Source organism: Argiope bruennichi, chromosome 4 (genome assembly GCF_947563725.1).
Source record: "Argiope bruennichi chromosome 4, qqArgBrue1.1, whole genome shotgun sequence".
In the NCBI taxonomy this organism is placed as follows: domain Eukaryota; kingdom Metazoa; phylum Arthropoda; class Arachnida; order Araneae; family Araneidae; genus Argiope; species Argiope bruennichi.
Window position 1 is genome coordinate 71,824,110 of NC_079154.1, and position 21,050 is coordinate 71,845,159.

A 21,050-nucleotide genomic window follows, 5' to 3' on the forward strand; every position below is an offset into this window, starting at 1 on the left:
TTTTTACATTATGATTGTAATTCAGGATTCATCATTCGGTACATTTTGTAAAGTGCAAATATAACAAAGGATAGAAAAAAAAAGCCAGAAAATTTTGAAACCTAGATTTATCTATACTAATTTCAAATTAGCAGTACACATATTTATGCATATCATCAGTAGAATAGCTGGCTACCCATAAAACATTTGGATAGCATTAAAACTAATATTTACACAAATAAGCAAGGGATAATAAAAGAAAATATATAAAGTTTTACAAATTTTATTTTTTTTAAAAAAATAAATATTAAATTTAATATACATAATATTAAAACAGTAAAAGTTCATCGCAAAATACGAATTTCTTTTATTATTTCTATTTTAGGTGTCAGCAGCTTCTTCATTATTTCATTTATTTCTTCCAAAGCAAGCTGGGAATGCAGACGTGTTACATCATCAGTTTCTCCATCATACAGAATTCTTAATCTTGTATAGATAGTTTTTACTTCATTTTCTAATACCTAAAGAAAAAGAAAAATATTCAGAATATTTGTTTTTGGTGTTCATAAATCCATAAGAATGAAAGAATTTTTTCCAATAAAAGTTGTAACAAAAAAAAAAAATGATGAATTAAAACAAATTCGCTTTAGTTCCTTTGCAAATCATATTTTAATGCAAAATTTGTGATACCAGATAAACCAATAGCAATATATTTTGCGATCTAAAAGATACAGCAAATGCTATACAATTAGTTCAGAATATTTTAATATTACATGTTTTATTGCCCTGTTTTTTAAGCATTACTTATTGAATTCAAAGACATATAACTCACCTTAAGCATATCTTTATCAACACCTTTTAATAAAAGATAAACTACCATTACAGCACAACGACGCACTTCCAAATCTGGATCAGTATTTAGGTAGGATAATACACAGTTCAGTATCTAGAAAAAAAGATTTGTTAAACAGAAAAATATTCATAAATATTTTAAGCAAATTTCAACAAAAAGTAGTTTTATAAAAGACTTTTAAAACATTATAAGCCTTGCAGTTTAATTAAATCAGTATATCATGTGCTGAATTTGATTGAAGAGTTTGACTTTAATTGACATTCATCAAAAAATAAAGGCAAAAAAGAAATGGATTCGATGGGTTATCAATTAATTAGCTAATAAGGTTTAAAACTAATAGAGCTATAATTTGAAAACCACAATAGCATTTCTTAAAAAAAAAAAAAAAAAGTTTCCAATTCAGATTAATTTTTACCTCTTGAACCCAGTGACCTGTAATTTGGAATTTCAGGCACATACAGACTTGTCCCAAATTTGAAAGACTAGATGCACGAATCTGAGGGTCATCTTTCTTTGTTCCAATCAAAAATGTATGAAGTAACATATCTTTATAAAGAAATAAGGAAGAGTCTCCTAGATGTAAATAAAATAAATTATCGTTTCATACTAACATTGTTTTATCAATGTTATATTCAAAAGCAATGCAAAATTAAAATACTCGACTGAAATAGCATTCACTGATGCATTATGAGTATATAAATAAATATTTATAAAAACATATAAAAAGAAAAATGCATAGTAACTTGAAATATATTTTAAAATACATTCTTCAGGAATATATATAGATATACATAAGGTGTCCACTTTAATCATGACACAACAATTACTTTCTAATCTGTTAGAGGTATACATATACTCACAAATTGGGAAAATATGCTAATGATACAAAGAATTATATTTTATGCTGTTCAAGTCAGTAAGAGGACAGCAGAACAATACATTGATTTCAGGGACCTAAACTTTTACATAGCCAGCCAGTTCTATTAATCACATTTAAAATAAAATATTCTGGACTCAACATTTTAAATAAACACACACAAAATTCTTTTGTAAATAAAACTACTCAAGTAATGTATATAATATACTATTTTAGACTCTAATCAGCTACCTCAAAGATCAGCTAATCAATGCATGGGGTTCCTGAAAGCAATCATTGATTGTCTTAAAATAATGAAATTAATACTTCATATTACCTTAGGATGTCAATCTCTTCTGCAACTAACATTTTAGACAAAAAAGTTAAAGATATACTCTTAAATTTAACTAACAGGGCCAAAAAATTTGTATAAAAATTTAGACTTAATAATTTTTTTTCAGCAGTACATTTAAGCACTCAATTCATATTAAATATAATACATTGTTTACATTATTTGAAGAATTTCTCAAATCGGTAATATCTTAAGCCTAACAATTTAGAAATTAATGAATAAGTCACAAATAAAATGACATCCAGTATAAGTGTACTAATACTTTTAACAACTTGTGCTAAAATTATAAATTCTCAAATAAGTCTCAAAACAGCCTACTAGTGTAATGAAAATGAATAACAAATATTTTTAAAATGAAGTTTTATCATTTTTAATAAATGACACTTTCTTAGCACAATAATATTTAGCTTTACAGAAAAAAAAAGTAAATTTACAGAAATTTATAAAATAAATATTTTATGCTACTATAAATACTTTCAAATGAAAAAAAAATGTATCAAAAAATTCAATAGAAGATATCTTACTACCATATATATTCTTATAAAAAGTAATTAGTTAATACATTTTTAGAGTTAGCGCATAACATTACATGGTACATGTTATTATATTTACTTTAAATTTTTAAAAATTTACTCAGTTTTATATTTTAACTTGTTTATTAGTATGCAAACTAAATATAATTCAATCTTTATTTATTTCATGCACTACATGAAGAAAAAATATCAATATGTAATTATTTTATGTTATTTCCAACGAATTTATAACAAAAAAGAAATATGGCAGGCGATCAATACATTTTTCTTTTAAACTTCAGGGCGGGCAACAAATTTAAATTTCGTTTCATTAGTAAGAAAGATTAGTAGTTTTATCATGACTGTGGTACACTATAATTGATTAGCTCCTGTGTTTTAGATATACAGCACTAAGCAAAAAGATATAATACAGAGGATAACTATTTAAAGAAATCAAATATATATGATGCAATCATATTTCATTCCAAGAGCTTAATAAAGATTCCTTAGAAATGGAATTTTCTGTTAAAAACTTCATGTTATAAAAATTTCAATAAATTAAAACTCACCAAGAGCATTGCATATTTTCAGCAGAACTTCACCAAGTTTTAAAACAATAGCCTTTTCTTCACATGTTTGATACTTATTTATGATAAATGGGACCACAAGCTCAGAATCTATTAAAGCAAGCTCTGATAATGCTTGTATGGTTGGTAAAAAGACATAAGAATCCTCATCTTCCAAGCATTTCTGGAAGATTTAAATAGCCATGTTATTCTTAAACATGTAATATAACATTAATCCAGGGAAGACATTTTTTATATGATAATCAAAAAAATAATAATCTATAAACTTTACAAACTGCTAGATATAATGGTTAAAGATATCTCAGAATTATAATGATTTTTATTTTTAACATCCACAAAATAAAATTTACAAGCATTAACCTCTTCCTCATTGATGATGGAAAACTATAATCCATTAAGACTTTAATTCTCTTGTTAGATTAATATGCTTGTCTTTCAATAATCCAGAAAATAGTTTTACATCTCATTCTATTGCATTAATCTACGTATGAATGTTTTTATAAATGAAGATACAGGCTTTATATTTTAATTAATTGCATTATGGGCAAAAACACTTCCTTGCTTCTCCCATAGAATTTTCATTCAAAATGAATATGTTTAAAGTTTGTTTTACCTATAATTTAAAGGTTAATAGAAAGAAATGAAATAACTTATTTGAGCTAAAATTGATTTAAACACTTCCTCTATTTTGCTATTATTGATATTCATCACTGTTACAACATTTGCAACACTGATAGATCTACATAAATTTTGTCTGTCTGTGTGCATGTCTATATACGTGTTTGATTGTCCAGACTTGCAATCAAGACAATATGTTAAAACTTGCAAAAAGTACATTAACCATTTTCTTACTATTTCCAGTTCTTTCACAAATCAAATTCCCATGAGAAAAATTCTTCTGATTAATTCTCATTTCTATTTCAGTTGGCACTTATCAAATCAGTAACTTAAAACTTTCTTTTTGTATAACTGTGTTACTTGCAGATTCTCATTATCTAACAAATGGTTTGTTTTTTTTGTAAAGAAATGTTGATAATTAATGAGAGATTTGTAACAAAGTTTTTTTTCTAATTGAAAAAGTAATTTTATTTAAGATTATTTAATTATAATAAAAAGTACTTTTTTTATTATTCAAGAACAAAATCAGATTCTATACTTAAGCCTTCCCAGTTCATCTGTGTAACAAAAAGATTAAAAAAATGAGACTGATGATTCTAAATTTATCAATCTAATTTCTTTATCATTCCGTCTCAATTCATGTATGTAATAAAAAGACAAAAAAAAAAGATTATTCTAAATTTATAAAACTAATTTTATTATAATTATTAACTAATTTTATAAAATAAAAAGATAAATAATGAAGAAAAAATCATTGATAAAAGAAGTAATGTAAGAATAAAACACTAATTTAAGAACGATAAATTTTTAATTAGAATACAAAGGCAAAACATGTGTCATATTTTCAATAAGCAAGTAAGATAAAAATCCAAAATAATAATTGGAGGGGAAAAAAATCTCCTTACCATCAATGTTTCTAATAATTCTTTCTTATTTTGAACAGTCTCATCGTCTCTTTCTTTAAGCAAATTCACTAAAGAAATAAGTCCATGTCCTTTTATATGCACTAAATCGCTTCTTATATCTTTTATACATAATCTATAGGTAGAGGCTCTATTGTTTGGAGATGATTTGTCTAGTTCAGGCATTTCTGCATTTGCAGAAGGACTTATAGAGCACTTTTGGAATTCTTTCATGTAATCTAAATCATTTTTACCAGCAATACCATGAGTTGAAATAAGTGCCATAATTGTAAAAGCAATTTCTTTTAAATTATAATCAATATCAGATTTCTGAAGCTTTTCAAAGATCGGAAGACATTTCTTTAAAGAAGTCCAATCAGAAGAAGTAAGCTAAAAAGAATAATACCATTTTAATTCAAAATGTGACTAAATGTATAAGAAAAGCTTGAAAAACTCAAGCAACTTTTTTTCACATAGGAATTAAAATTTTGATAATGAAAATCAATCAAATTATAAAGACAATTATTAATACAAAAATGCTAAGATGGCATATATAAAATTTTCAAAAATCCTTTGGATTTAATAATATACATATGCATTAATATACATAAATATAACATGATTATATAAATAAATTGATATTTTAAGGAAATATATTCTAAATTTTTTAAAAATCTAGATAGTCTAATAGATTATGCAAATAATAATCATATCTAATTTAAATGAAAGGAAAGTTCTGCATTAGATAATATTTTAAAATACTAAAGCAAAGGTGCTAAACTCCAATATTAGCAAAGGTCAAATAAACAAAATCTAAATTAATAATCCAAAAAAGTCTTATATTATACAGATACGTGTATATAAATTCCAGTAAAAATATAACAGAAAAATAATAAACAGAAACATAAAAGTAAAAACTAAAACTAAACTGAAAAAAAACTGCTAAAAACATATTTTTAAAAAATAGGGAGAAAAGATATGAACACATATGAAACTAATAAACAAAAAGTTGTAATTCAAGAAATATTGTAGTAATAAAACATAAACAGTAAAAATAGAAAACAGTGGAGCAAGGAGAATTTAATTACTCATCAGAGAATGAAATCAATTTTGTCTTTTTGCAGTTGATATTGATTTCATTTCGTAATGAGCAACACCGATCGTCTTCTTTCACATTTTATTTCCACCTTTATTATTGATTTATGATTTATTTTTTATGTAATAATTTCAATTTATCTACACTGTAAAAATAATTATTTCTTAATCAATAAAGCTCTACATTCACTTTAATTTCCTAACTGTGCAGGCTTTATTTTTCCATTCTTTAACATATATCAAGCAAAAATGTTGTGTCAGCAGATTCCTTTTTGAAAATATATAAGTTCAGAATATATATTTTCAAAATCATTATAAGTTCAGAATATATATATATATTTCGTTCTTACACTTGCTCTTTGCCTTCCTTTTCAATTCACTGCATTGCACTCATCATGGATTACAAAGAAATTTTGATAATAGATAAAAATTGGAATATTTCCTAAAACTCATGAAGAATAAAAATTGCTCAAGAATTCAATGCCTGTACCTCTAGAAATCAAAGAAAGCTTATATATATCAATTTAATTTAATACTACAATTGATAACATATTTAAGAACATAATATTATACTAACCTTGTCAATACTATCAAAAATGGAACTTAAAATCATCACAATAGCCCAAACAATCTTTTCATAAAATGCAGAATCTTTATTGCTAGTAAGAGTATTTGATAACAAGGTCTGGAAATAAATTAATTTCAAAATTAATAAATTTCTGTCAAAAAGTAATGATTTGAAAAAGTATTTATGATTTTTTTTTTTAACTTTTTGACATAATATATGAAAATTAATCTTACCATCAATATATCAATAACTTCTGAAATATTTGTCATTAAGGCTTCGCCTATATCAATATTCCATTCTGATAATTCTTGAAGCAGAATATTAAATACAACACCAGTCTTTAAACTTTCTGGATTTGTGAGGTCTTCCTCAGATTCCAAGTGAAAAGCACAAAATTCCTAGAGGTAAAAAGAAAAAAAAAAAAAAGCTACACATAGAATTTTTTAGAAAAGTAATTCGATTATTTCATAATCATGTATAAAAAGATAACTATACAAACAGATGCAGAAATATAAATAAACCAGAAACAATAATTTCTTACACATATCAAATAACAAAATGTTAATCAAATCACAATGATGATTAACAATTACATAATGCAATAATGATTAGAACAATAGTAAAAAAGCTAAAAATAAGAGTATTGAAAAGTTACTGATTGATGAGTAACTACAGGTAAAGTTGTACTTTTAGATAATGCTAATACAATGTGAAAAGTCTTTAACAGTCTGATAAATTAATAAAAGAGTATTAGCATATTTACAATTGTCTTCCTATAAAATAATTTAACATAGAATCTAACATTTAAAATAAATTAAACATTTTTTGTAAAGAATTTACTTTTCTTTGTTGTTATTTTCTTTACAAAAAAAAGACTATCATTAAATGAGTAAACATTAGACAAAAATAGAATCTATATTATAGTAAAAGATATAATGCTTAAATAATAAAAACAATCACATCACACAAAATTTCTTTTCGATTCAGCTTAACAATTACTAGTTTGGGAAATCATTTTAAATAACAATGAAAATGCATAAAAAATACTAACCATAAAAGAAAGAGATTTTCAAGAAGGTCCCAAAATTACTATTCTCAAATATTTAAACCAATTCTAATGTTAGACAAAGACAATATTAAGAACTAATTGTCTAATAAAGCCCTGAAATATAAGAAAGTTTCTACTGAAATATTTAGTATCAATAAGGACATGTTTCATTAATAAAACATGTTGAAAACAACAAAAATAAATCATAAACGTAAATCTCAACATCATCATTGTTTCAATGTTCAACTTTGCTTTCCTTCAAAACATTTCTTTTATATCAAAAGAATAAAAAAAAGCATTTAATTAAAAACTCCTTTTAAAAGTATGTATAGAATTATGAAGAAAATTTTAAGACATTATCTTGTTTGAAATTAAAATAAACATTCTGATAATGTTTTAAATTGGGCTTATCCTTATTTTAAGCCCAATTTTTAAGCCAAATCTATCCTTACTTTACTATTAAAATTTATTCTTAATTTATACTGATGATAAGATGCATACAAAAAATTATTTAATATCATTACAACCCATTTCTGTATAAATGCAAGAAAAAAACCAATGAAACATATTGCTATAAAATATATTCAAAAATTTATTAAAATTAGAAAAAAAAATTGCACAGATATTAAATTTACAGAAAAAAAAATTGTTTGTTTATTTTAAAGTAATGTAAAAATGTTTTTTTTTTTTTTTGTAATATGTTTTAAAAATAAAGTTTTGGTTAATTTTTAATTAAACATCCAATTAAAATACTCAAAGGCATTTTCTTTGTGAGTACCTACTACCAAAGTAGTAATTATATGTCAGATTTATATAGCTCTAGTTTCAACTATTTGTTCTTCTGAGTATTTGAGCTATTTTTGCAGACATTACCAATATATAAATATTAAAATGTCAAAAAATATTATGCAGATTTTTTAAAAATATAAACAACTATAATTTTTCATATATTTCCATCACCTTTTAATAATCAAAAAATATTCTAAGTAGTAACCAATGTCTCCAATATTTGATGATAATATTATTAAAATGACTTAACTAAACTACTGTAATTTTGCACTTATTAGAAAAATTTTAACAAATTAAGGTAATTGAAATATTTTATATTCAATATTGGTATCAGAAACAAGCAATTATGTTCATACTATATTTGACATAATTGAATAATTTTCAGAACTATTAAAAATACTTACTTTTAAAACATGTAAAATATAAGAACGGATAAGGTTCTTGTTTTGTAATTCGCCCAGGATTTCTAAAATTGCATGGAAGCGTATAGTTTCACCAGCAAAGCTAAAATTACCAATGACAAAATAAATTAACCAAAATCTAAATTAAAAGAATAATATATGCATCTTTCATGGTATTAGAAAACTCTACTTCTTACTTCTGCATTTCATTTGTAACTTTTATCTTTATTTCTAATACATTACAGATGAATTACTGAGTTATTACATAAAAGAAATTAATGTATAATTACAAACATAATCAAACTTCTACAATTCTCTATAAAAAAACCCAAAAATGCAAAATAAATATTAAATTTAAAGGAAATAATCAAATCCTTCAAACTTACTCTTCTTCAACTTTTGGCACAGCCACTATTCCTCCTTCATCCCCATTGGCAAAACTCACTTTAGCAATATATAAAACACAATTTTTATTGTTTAGGAAAGATACAGTTGTAAATACTGATAAAACATCTTCATCACTTGAATTTTTAAAGATAGTTGTGATCAAGTCTTTCACTTTTGATCTAAAATAGAAAGAAAGAGAAAGCATCAGTGTATGTGTACACACATTTAAAAAGAACCAGTTTCAAAATAATTTAAATGAAATATGTATTTAAGTAATTTTTGTCTATTAAGTAATTTTGTCTATATTTAAGTAATTTTTGTCTGTTTCAAACAAAAATATGATGTCTTACTTCAGATAGGATTTTCCTTTCAATAGGAAAAAATACATCTCGCACAGACAATGTAAAAATGGAAAAAGCAACTTTGTGTATTTTTGACTCAAAGGATTTGAAGAAACAACAAAAATCTGTAAAGAAGAGAAAAAAATAATAATAATACTTTATTTCTCACAGAATCATTGGCAAATACTATGATATAATTTTAAAAGCTTTAAAATTAACAGCATTATCAAGAATGCTAATAGTAAGAAAATTCAATTTTTAAATTGATAATTACCTAAAAAATAAATTTTACTTCATACTAACAAGCAAAAAAGTTGTGACTTATCAAAAGCGATATCTTAGTTTCTAAATGGCAGAACTTTTAAGTTTTTATTTTACAACATGATTTTATAATTTCTTTATTTATTCTAAGAAAACAAAATATAGCAAATATTAGATTTCAAATAAAATTGTTAAGGCAGGTAATAATTGACAAGATATATGAATAGTTTTCTTCATAAAAAACAAAAGAAAACATACAAACTGGACAATTTATGCAATTAGGAAACAACCCCAATGTAAACATTTTAAATTACAACTATTTTTGTAAAATATTAAAGAGAAAAATTTCAATTCTGCATTATTACAAAATTAATTATTGCATTATAAGTCATCAAATACACAAGTTAGATAAGTTTTAAATAATAAATTATATACTTTCAATACTTCAAAGAAATCTTCAAAATGACAATTGGTTCCCAACTGCATATCTACATCTAATTATCAAATATAAATAAATACTTGCTTGGTGCAAATCTTCTATAGATGTTGTCAATTTATTTTCACTAATAAGAACATCTTTTGACAAATTTGCTGAAATAGCATTAGAGAAAAAAAAAATCAAAAACTGTAAAAATACAAATTTATAATTAAAAAAAATAATAATATGTATTTTTTAAGAAACAAATAGGAAAAATTACTACAAAGTTATGAAGCTTTTTATAACATGATAAATTTAGCACGTTAGTATACAGTCTGGAAATTGCAATATTTGAAAATCACTCAAAATACTCCATAAGAAAAACCACAGAATGTGCAACTAGCTACCCAATGAAGTATGTAATTAGTTACTTTTTGGGAAACAGATGCTGATTAAGGAAAAATTTTCAAAATTTTAATTACATTCTTAATTGAAAAGTAATCAAAATGTTAACATTTTGTTGCAAAAAAAAAAATTTAAACCACTTTTAAACAAATTTAAAAACAATAAGTTTTCCATAAATACCAATTTTATTTCTAACAATTATTTTTCTAATTTCAATATATTTCTAAAAATAATTGAAATTAACACTTCTCATTGTTTTAGTTACAGTATGTTCATGCATGCCATCATGATATTAAATAAATTTTTTTTAATTAACAGGAAATTTTTAGCAATAAAAAAAAATGTGAATCAAATCTAAAATATTATCATGTTAGAATGTTTTAGGCAAAAAGTTTGAGTTCCCTTTTTTATTTTTTTTAAGCTGCTAGATATTTAAAAATATACCAAATCTTAAAAATTATTTACCTGGAATGCGAACACAATCCATAAGAGGGTTTAGTAATTCTTCAAAAAAATATTGTTCAGCAGATTTCATATCACGTTCACAGAACTGAAGTATAATGCAAGATGCAACATGTTTGAGTAATCCATCCATCATTGAGCCCTTTAGATGGAGCAAGTGAAACACCTAAAGAAATTTTTTTACCTTAAAATTCAATGAAATAGCTTGATTTTAAATATATAAAAAAAAAACTCAAATGGCTTCTAAGAGAATTCTTGTGGCAGGAAATGTACCCAGAAAATATTAAGAATTAAAACAAAATTGTTCCAATTTTCAACAGAAAAATTTGAAATATCATCTAGTCTTAAAATAAACTGCCCATTTTCACACCTACTGAGAAAAATATTTCAAATTTATTCCTATCTTCCATCAAACGATTTCCAAACCTGTAAAGAGTATTATTTTTTATACATTGTACAAAAATAAATAACCATCACAGACCATAATAATTTTTATTATAGAAATTTATGCATGAATTGTTAATTTGAGATTAAAAAAATGACATTGACTCTCTCCAAAGCAATAAAAAAAAATACAATAAACTCCAAAGTACAACTATAGTAGTAAATAGATTCAATAATATTGAACACAACTCAATAATCGTAAAAGTTTTAAATCTACTCAAATCAAATTATTTTTATTTTTAAAAGCAATGATTGTAAATAACCTTTTTATATGTTCATTTAATTAAGTACTTCAATAATTTGGGTTAGATTTGTATTATCTACTTCCCATTTGAAAGTTGCAGAATGAATTGTTATACATAAGCATTATAAATTTCAGTTATTATCAGAAGATGAAAATATATTTTAATTTAAAGTGGAAGAATTTTTCATGATTCCATGATTTATGAATAATGTTTAAACATTTCAATGCTTAAAGAAATTATTATTTTAATCTTAAAGATAAACTTCTTCCCTTGGTTATACCATATAATGATATAGGTATATTTGTAAATAAGATTTAATTATCATTTTAGTATAAAATGATCTTCATAATATCAACTGTGAAATCATTGAATAAACTTTCATGATAATTACATTGATTTTATTAGAATAACTCTTCTCAAATAACCATATAAAAATGTTTTTCCCCTTAATTTTTTATCACAGAACACAAAAAAAAAAAAAAAATATATAATTCTTAAGAATCATTGTTAGAAACAATGTGCATTTTAGATTCAATAATTATAATTGTCCTCCGGGTTTTTTTTTTTTTTTTTTTTTTTTTTTCCTTTTGTTCCACAGAAGTTTACAAAGCAATGCTCAAATTTTATTTTGAAAAAAAAAAAGTTTTTATTGCTCTTAGATTTGAGTTTGGATTCCAATTAAAATCAAGGTAAGTTAAATTTATATCCTTAAAATTTTTTTCTATTATATCATGATATACACACATACACACACACAAAAAAAATCCATATTTTGATAATTTCAATCACATCATACTTAAACGATGTTTTACTTTTTCTTTATTCTTTCATTAAATTTTGACAGAAAAAAATTAAATAAATCAAATGTTCAACTGCATGCATCTTAAATATTGTTAAATTCAAATCACAGTTCATGATACTATAAAAAGCAGAGCTTAATCTAATCTTTTTCATCTGACATGATGGTTTTGCCATCACTAATAATCAACCTTTAATAGTCTAATTTTTCAGAAATAATAAATAAATGACTCTGCTTTGCCTGATTCCAAGAGAGATATATAATTTAGGTTCATTACATATTAATTCATATCAATAATTAATTCACTACAGATATTAATTTTATGATATTATTATTTCATATCCCCCTAACCATAAATAAATATTTTGATAAGACAATTTAGTAAAATATTTTTTGTGATATACTATAAAATTTAGAGTCATAATTAGGATTTAGGACATAGAGTTTATAGAGAGAAACACCATTTCTATATTTCAAAGTACTTAATGTCTCAATAGTTAATCAAGCATTGATACATAAAAAAAAGTCAGATATATTCAAAGTGATATCTAATCTGTATGTAAGATTTACTTTTGCCAATTTAATATTATTGTCACACTATTCTAATATTTAACACTGATTCTTAAAATAATATTTTTTGTTTTCAGGATAATTTGCTAGCAAATTAACAGATGCATAATTAGCAATTAAGTATATTATGCCTGAGATTTGTAGCAGGCAAAATACATTAATCTTCAAATGTTGGGGGATTCAAAGAAAAAGATGTGAAATTCTATTTTTTTAGAGAGATTCAGATATAGAGGGGCAATAAATTTTCTTCACCTTTAATAGCAACCATTTATTTTGTAAATGGTTGATAATCATCCTAGACTCTAAAAATTACTAAAGAACTTTCACATCAACAAAAAATAAAATAATAACTTTTTTCTCAGATAAATGGGATGAAAAATATATAAAAGAATTCTGATACCCAAATACCTTACAGTATCTAATTCCCCTACTCCCCATTAAACATTAACTAATTGTCAATACAAGAATGAGAAAATATCTAACTACCAGAAGTCTTTGAATAATTCTACTAAGAAAGAAAAAAAAAGAGAACAATCATTTTCATTTTTGCTGTAAAAACAAATTTAAAACCGTGGAAACATAAAGATGATGAACTATTAAAAATTTGCAAAACTATAGGAATTTTAATGAAGCCAAAACACCTCCAAAATTACTTAATAATGAAGTTGATATGTTAAAAAGTAACATATTAAAAATATTTTGTTGAAGTTTGATGCACATAAAATGAGAAATTACATTAATCTTTATAATATTTTTATTTAGTAATCATACTTTAAATATAAATAAGCCCTTAAAAAATAAATAATGTCCAAAGATAGTAATTATTGATAAAATAGTGATTATAAATTAAAACAAGTATAAATTTCAGATATAATACAATGCAGATTAGCATAATTATTAATGAAGTAAAACTTATAAATAAGTTATGACGAACTTACATTTTCATCATACTGTATTTTCAATACAGTAAAAAAAAAAAAAAAAAAAAAAAATGATAATAAAATAAATAAATAAAAAATTTATGGAAAAAAAATGTTTCCACACAAAAAAATCTTTGGTAAACAATAATATTTTGCAATTTTTTTAATAAATAAAATATAATCAATACAAAAATATCAAATAAATTTTTAAGAAAAATAAAACTAAAAAAAAAAATAAAAAACATTTTTAGAGAATTAAATACACCAAAATGCTTACTTGTTTGCATAATCTTTGTATGTAGTTATTAAGTGATATATGTCGCAATGGATTATAAGTTATCAAACTTGCAACAGCCTCAATTCTTACTTTATCTACTTTCCCTGTTTGAACATCAGCATCTATAAAAGAACAACAATCAGAAAGCTAAGAAATTTTCATTTTGTAAAATAGCACTTTTTAATATAAATATAATTTATTATATTGTGTGTGTGTTTAATATATTTCAAAACATAACCTTTTTTTTACTTGCATATTCTACTTAAAACTATCAAAACAAAATCTCTTTCAGCAAATGTAAATATGCTACAGGTAAAAAATGTGAAATAAGACACAGTTTAAATATGATGTAAAACATAAATTTCTTTTATACTATTTATTAAATTCAAATTATGTTACTTTAAAATTTACACTGAGCATAAATTTTGACAAAATCAAAAATATGTAAATGTATAATATTTTTAACAACAATTAGAATTTTTGTACCATAAGCTTTATCCAATACCACTTGGACCAAATCTGCAATCCCATGATTTTGAAGAATCAAGTCTGTAAGCATTTGGTTGCAAATTTTACTTAACCAAACTGGTGGTTTGACAATAGCTACATCAGATTCCTATAATTGTAAAAGCAAAATAAAATATAATTGCAAAATTTAGCTAAATTTTCTTTTTAAAACTCTACAAGAAAAAGCTAAAAGTATAATCATAATGCATAATAAACTGAAATTTTGTACTCATGCAAAATAAAAAATTCAAAGAAAAAAATGTATTAATAAATATTTCAATTAAATGAACAAACTTGATTTTGTCTCTTTTTAATGTATAAATGGTTAATTATGAAAAAGATAAACTAAAATTAGATAGTTTCATAGTATATTTTAATTAAGAATTATAACATACTTGATAAGCACATAACATTATATAATGAATTAAATAATTTCATTTTTTAAAAAGATGTAATTTAAAAATTAGTATATTTTAGGTTCTTGTTATATTCAAAAAAATAAGATCTATTTAATTTTGCAGGAAATTCGAAACAATTTATAAGACTAAAATATTTTTTAATAAAAAAAATGAAGACAACAATATAGCTATTTTTATCAAAAGTTATGAATTCATTAAAAAATTCTTATAAAATTGAACATACATTTGATTTGATTGGAAATCCTTGAAATATTAAGAGCTCCCACATCAACAAAGAATGGGAAATTTGTCTTAGAAATTTCTCCATATAAGGAATGAAATAATTACGGTGGGCCAACATTACACTCAACATCTGCGCTTCGCTGTACTGTGAAGAATCTATGAAGACAAAATACAATATTTGCATTCTAAATCCAAAATTAAAAATAAAAACATTTAAATTATGTATATGAATATATATATATATATATATATATACCTTCGACAGAATTGATCATAACTTTAAAAGACATACTTTCTATGCCAATTGGTACAGGCTTTGCTGATGATTCCTAAGGGAAAAAAATGTATATAGATTACAAATTAATATGAAATTTTTTATAAATTAGTTATTTTTATATATTTCTTTACATAATAAATCTTATTTCTCTATTTATAATTATAAGTAAAAAGCCTCGTTATGTCAATTATTTCTTAAAATGTTATGAAATTTTCATGACAAGATTATCATATCTATGTTATAGAATATATAAATTAAAATTTGGAATTTTTGAAATTTTATGCATTAAAATATTAATAGTCTAATAATTTGCTCTTATTTTTCAGTAAAGTTTTAATATATTAAATATTCTATTTTCCTTAAATGTTTCCATAAAAAATTTGTTGTACGGGTTCTAAATTCATTTTATTTTCAAACATAAATATTTTAGAAAAGAATTAAAAAGGTTGCTGATATCAAAATAATTAAATCGAAACTATATTTAATGAAAACAGAAAGTACAGTTCAAGGAAATCATTAATAACTATAGAATTAAATTCTGACAATATTTCCATGCAAAGTTAAGAAATTATATACAGTTCTTTACAAAATTTTTAGCTTTCAATATAAATAAAATTGTGGATGATTATGAAATTTTCAAGTGTTATAATAAAAGGTACAACCAGAACTATCAATACTGACAGTGCTCCTAATTAATATCTACCATTCATTCATCTTATCTAATTTTTCATATTGAATCAAGAATTTTTAGATGAACTGCATGTTTATCCACTTTCTTTGTAAGCATCTTTTATTTTCTCACAATAAGTCAATAAATCTCATACTATACTGAAATGAATTAACTAAGAATTATTTTCAAGTACTTGTTTCTATTTGTATTCTATGATTTAACTGCTTCCATTTTGCACTTTTAAGTAGCTAATTTTTCCTAAGGAGCCATGTTTAAATTAAACTTCAATTAATATTTGAAAAGATTATACAAATCAGAAATACAATAAAAAGTAAAATTACCTCAGAAATATCAACTTTCTTTATAGGGGCATAACACAACTGAAGAAAGGCAGCCAAGATATCTGATCCATGATATGATAAAATAGAACTTTGCATTGCTGAACATTCCAAACAAGTGATTAATGTTTCTAAACATACAGTTATCTGAATGTGCTTCTGATAAAAAGAGCATGATGAAGTAAAATTTTCTAAAATTTTAGCATGTTTGAGCCTTTTGCTTAGAGGAACACCAATACCTCTTAACAAATTTGGTAAAATACCTAAGGCAACAACAAATTGCAAACTTTTCTTCAAAATAGTTTGCTGTGATATACTAAGTAAGGCCTTAGGTACAGGTGCGTTCAATATATCATTTTTTTCAGAACCTGATTGCATTTCTTCTTCTGTAAGAGCTGTTTTCAGAAGTCTTAATAAAACCAAACATAATTGAAAAAATTTCAAATAACTGCAAGTTGTACACTGATTTCCAAAACATGGTTGAATTAATTCTGTAACAAAGGTCTTAACAATAGGATATTCTTCAATTTTTTGGAAAGTTGAATGTACATTTTCTCGAAGTTCATCAGTAAAAGTAGTCTTTACATTGCTATGTGTTCTGCGTATGTCAGTAGATTCTCCTAAGTAAAAAGAAGTAAAAATTATATATAAAAAAATCATTACATGCAGGAAAATTCAGGAAAATAAGATTTGATTTAATTTTAAATCCTCTTAAAATTTAAAAATATAAAGCCTATATAATTTCTTTAAAAAAATTCAGAAGAAAGATTTACGAAAATTTAGTCCAAGAAAAAGTATTACTTTTATTGTAAAGATACAGCATTTTATTAATGACAGAATTCCAAAATAACAAATATGATAAAAGTATGCATAAATGAAATTTTATAATTACATTAAAAAAACAATGTTTTCCTTATTTTCATATTTATGACTTTGTCAATATATGAAAAAGCCAATTTAATCTCACCTAAGAGCGAAAAAAAAAAAAAAAATCTCAAATGGAAATGTTCATAAATTTATATTTATTCATTAAGTATTCTCATTTACAAAATATACCATTGCTGCTTCGATCAATAAAAACTGTATCTCATATTGCAATATATTTTTTTTTATATAAAAATACTTTGCTTTGAATAAAGAATGTATTATAAACTTATATTTGAAATGAAAAGACAAAAACCTTTATCTAGATTAAAGAGTTTTAACTCAACTCAAAATTAAACAGATAAATGTAAACTTTTAAAATAATGTTCATCCAGACCAGAAAAAAAAAAAATGTAATTTCTTCAAGATAGAGCAATTTGTAATTTTTGTAAGAAATAATTTTAACTTGACTTCTCAATTTGTAGTTTGTTTGAATCATTAATTCTATTCAAATATATATATATATATATATTAAAGGGTCATCTAAAAAATATTCATGGCTTCCATAAAATTCAAGGCTTCGTAAAAATTCAAATTTTCCATGGCTCCAAATTTTTAATTTCTCAAATTTAATAATTATATATATCCAAACAGAATCATAAAATGATAAAGAAATAAAATAAATCATATAGAGGTGGATAGAAAAGAAAAAATAACTCATAACTAGTCTATTTTACATTTAGATCATAAAAGTTTGAACTACTCATGCTGAAATTGAAAAGGGCCGAAAATGTGTTCAAAACCTTACAATTTCAAATAGAAATAGTTAAATTTCATGGAGTAATATGTGCCCCCCACTTAATCTTTGTTTGTCTTTTTTTTTTTTTTTTTTACATTTTGTAACATGTAATAAAGTGGAAAGAAATTAAAATAAAAATGGACAAGGAGATAATTGCTTTTAGAAAATTGCAAAATGGTTTATAATAATACATAATTATAATACTGCTAATGTGCTGAGAAAGTTATAACTGATAAAAAAAGAAATAATAAATTAATTAAAACTTACCATCTCTGATTCCATTAGTTAAATTGGATAAACAAGTACAAATCTGCTGAATTTTGCTTTCCTTTGTACTCATAATCTATGAAACATTTAATTAAAAAAATAATTAAATTAATTATCAAAAATAATTAAATGCAAAATAAAATTTTTAATTACAAAATAACAATCAGTATTCTTTACTTGCATAATAACCACATTTTTTACCCTTCTCACTAAAAACAAAAAAGCGATAAGAGTTTGAAAATTATAAAAAATTTTAAATAATGCCTAAATAGTGAAAATTAGTGAAATGTAAAATTTTAAGATGTTTTAATATAGCAGCATAAAATTATTTTCAGGACTATTCAATTAAAAACTCTTAATGAATAATTGGGGAATTATATTTCCACCTTTATTATTCATTATATTTAAATGTATATTTATATGTTATGAAAGTAATATATATCATAATAAACCACAATATAAACGTAATGTAATTAAAAACTATCTTTGAAATGAATTAGCTTTATGATTCTATATATTTTTATGTCAATAACTGGCTTGATATATATTTAAAAAATACGTACAATTGTTTAAACAAAATCACTTTTAAAAAATATTCTGTCATTTGTTACTGACTGTTGCTGAAATTATCATAAAAACCAATTGCCATAATGAGGTCAGTTAAAGTAAAGAAATTAAAGTTTACATGCATTAATGTAAAGAAATTGAAGTTACATTAAATGTCACTTATTCAATTTCTAGAACTTTATTACTTATAATATATTTGAACAAACTTCATTAAGACAACTGAAATGCTACTCAAATAAATTTTCATCTCACCAAATTATAAATCAACAATAACTGAATTATTATTTTTTTATGTATATTTACTCTGAGTTCCTGTAATTACAAGAATAATGACTTTTTAAAATAATTATTGCACATGAAATTTTAAAGTGTAAGCTTTTCAATCATTAAAAATAAAAGAATCAAAATGATATTCTGGAGAAAGGAAGAAGATGAATAGGTTAAAATACAGAATCCCTCACTTATTTAGAGCACTTTTCCTATAGTCATAAGTAGATAATGTATGAAGGTTGCAATTACTGGAGACAAAATATGACATTGTTGGCAATTTTAAAAATCGCGTCAAGTAAACAGCGATTCTGAACTTTCATCAAAGAATATTATAAGGAAATAAAAATAGTGATTAAATACAGAAAACTTTCCATATTATAAATAAATCATGTGCCATGTAAATAAGGCAAGCCTTGCAAATTCTTTTGATCTTCTCAAATAAATACAGGAAAAAAAAATAACTGACGCAATAAAATTTATCTTTCTTATAATGAATGAGGATGTATTTAACTTTCATGAAAAGTATAATGTATACTTCTAGTACATTAAATCATATAAAAACTATTACACTTCATTTTCATAATATTTCATTTTTATGACTATACAAGTTTTATTACATTCATAATATATAGAATGTTCAGCAGAGAATTTTACTTCATGAAAACTACACAGCAGGCAATTACAGAAGTTTTATGTACAGTAAAAAATAAAAGCTAACAATAAAAACTAAAAAGTAATTAGCTCTCTTTAAATAACAACACAATTGATTTATAATAAAAAATAACTGACCAATAAATCCTTACCGTGCCATTCAAATAATAACCAATGCGCAAATCAAACTTAGCGCTCTCAAATGCGTTTTACCTTATTTCTTATTTGTAAACAAACAAAGCAAAAACTGACTTAAAAACTACTTCAACTTTTACTTAGTGTAAACTGATTGATTGATTGAATTAATGTTTTTGTAAAGCAAAATCAAACCCTTGCATTTGCATTTCTGTCTCTAATCTTAACAGTTTTTTTACATACTAAGGTCTAGCAATCTTGCTCGCAATTTCCCAGTTTTGTGTAGAAAAACAAGTTTATATCTTACTCACAGATAGCTTAACAGTTTTACAACCTGTTATGAATATTAATAATAAATCCCCTAAACTAATTGCACTTATCCAGCAAAATTTGTTCCTCTCTCAAAATAAAATTTAATTCTCTAGAATTTGTTTGGACTCCATGTCATACTGATATCCCAGAAAGCGAACAAGAAAATGGTTTAACTCGAAAACGGAAATGTCTCAGCTGTGAAATTGATATTACCCGAAGATCTCTTCCTGTATATCAAGAAGGAAATTCTAAAGATTGAATTTAAGAAATGGAAAGAAAATAACTACATTAAATCCTTTTCTTACTTGGAAAGTATTAAACCTTGACATCGTCGATACCCTTCCAATAGAAAGACAGATTGTACAGAAACTTTTCCATCCCATGGAAACTCTATAGGTTTGGTCTGACTAATTCACCCAAATGTCCTGTTTTTAATGAAATTTAAGATATAGAACAAATCCTATTTCGTTGTAAAAATATCTTAATTTTCATGTAAAAATGAGATTTAAAACTACTTTCTTTCTCTTGGTTCTTTGATTTAACAGAAGATGCAAAACAAATGTCATTATCAAATCTCTTCATGAACTTTCTGATCCTTAAAATTCCATAGACAAGTTTTATTCATTGTCTTCTTGTATTATGGTTTTCATGAATTTAGCTTCC

At 23.7% G+C, this 21,050-nt stretch overlaps 1 protein-coding gene across 2 annotated transcripts; it reads right to left on the reverse strand.

The window, feature by feature from the left end:
* Positions 1 to 71: 71 nt before the first annotated feature.
* On the reverse strand, positions 72 to 20,200 carry LOC129966799 (transport and Golgi organization protein 6 homolog). Of its 2 annotated transcripts, none has more exons than XM_056081363.1 (19): positions 20,093 to 20,200; positions 18,453 to 18,528; positions 16,526 to 17,142; positions 15,494 to 15,566; positions 15,239 to 15,393; positions 14,576 to 14,705; positions 14,090 to 14,211; positions 10,838 to 11,000; positions 10,073 to 10,140; positions 9,298 to 9,413; positions 8,947 to 9,126; positions 8,564 to 8,663; positions 6,556 to 6,720; positions 6,332 to 6,439; positions 4,663 to 5,049; positions 3,122 to 3,302; positions 1,248 to 1,405; positions 812 to 925; positions 72 to 500 (listed from the first exon to the last, which is right to left on the reverse strand). In XM_056081363.1, exons 2-19 carry the CDS (start codon positions 18,523 to 18,525, stop codon positions 324 to 326), a joined length of 3,087 nt encoding a protein of 1,028 aa, XP_055937338.1. In that variant the 5' UTR covers positions 18,526 to 18,528; positions 20,093 to 20,200; the 3' UTR covers positions 72 to 323. The 2 variants fall into 2 exon arrangements, with proteins under 2 accessions (XP_055937338.1, XP_055937339.1); XM_056081364.1 differs by having other exon boundaries at positions 20,079 to 20,164.
* Between the last annotated feature and the right edge of the window lie 850 nt (positions 20,201 to 21,050).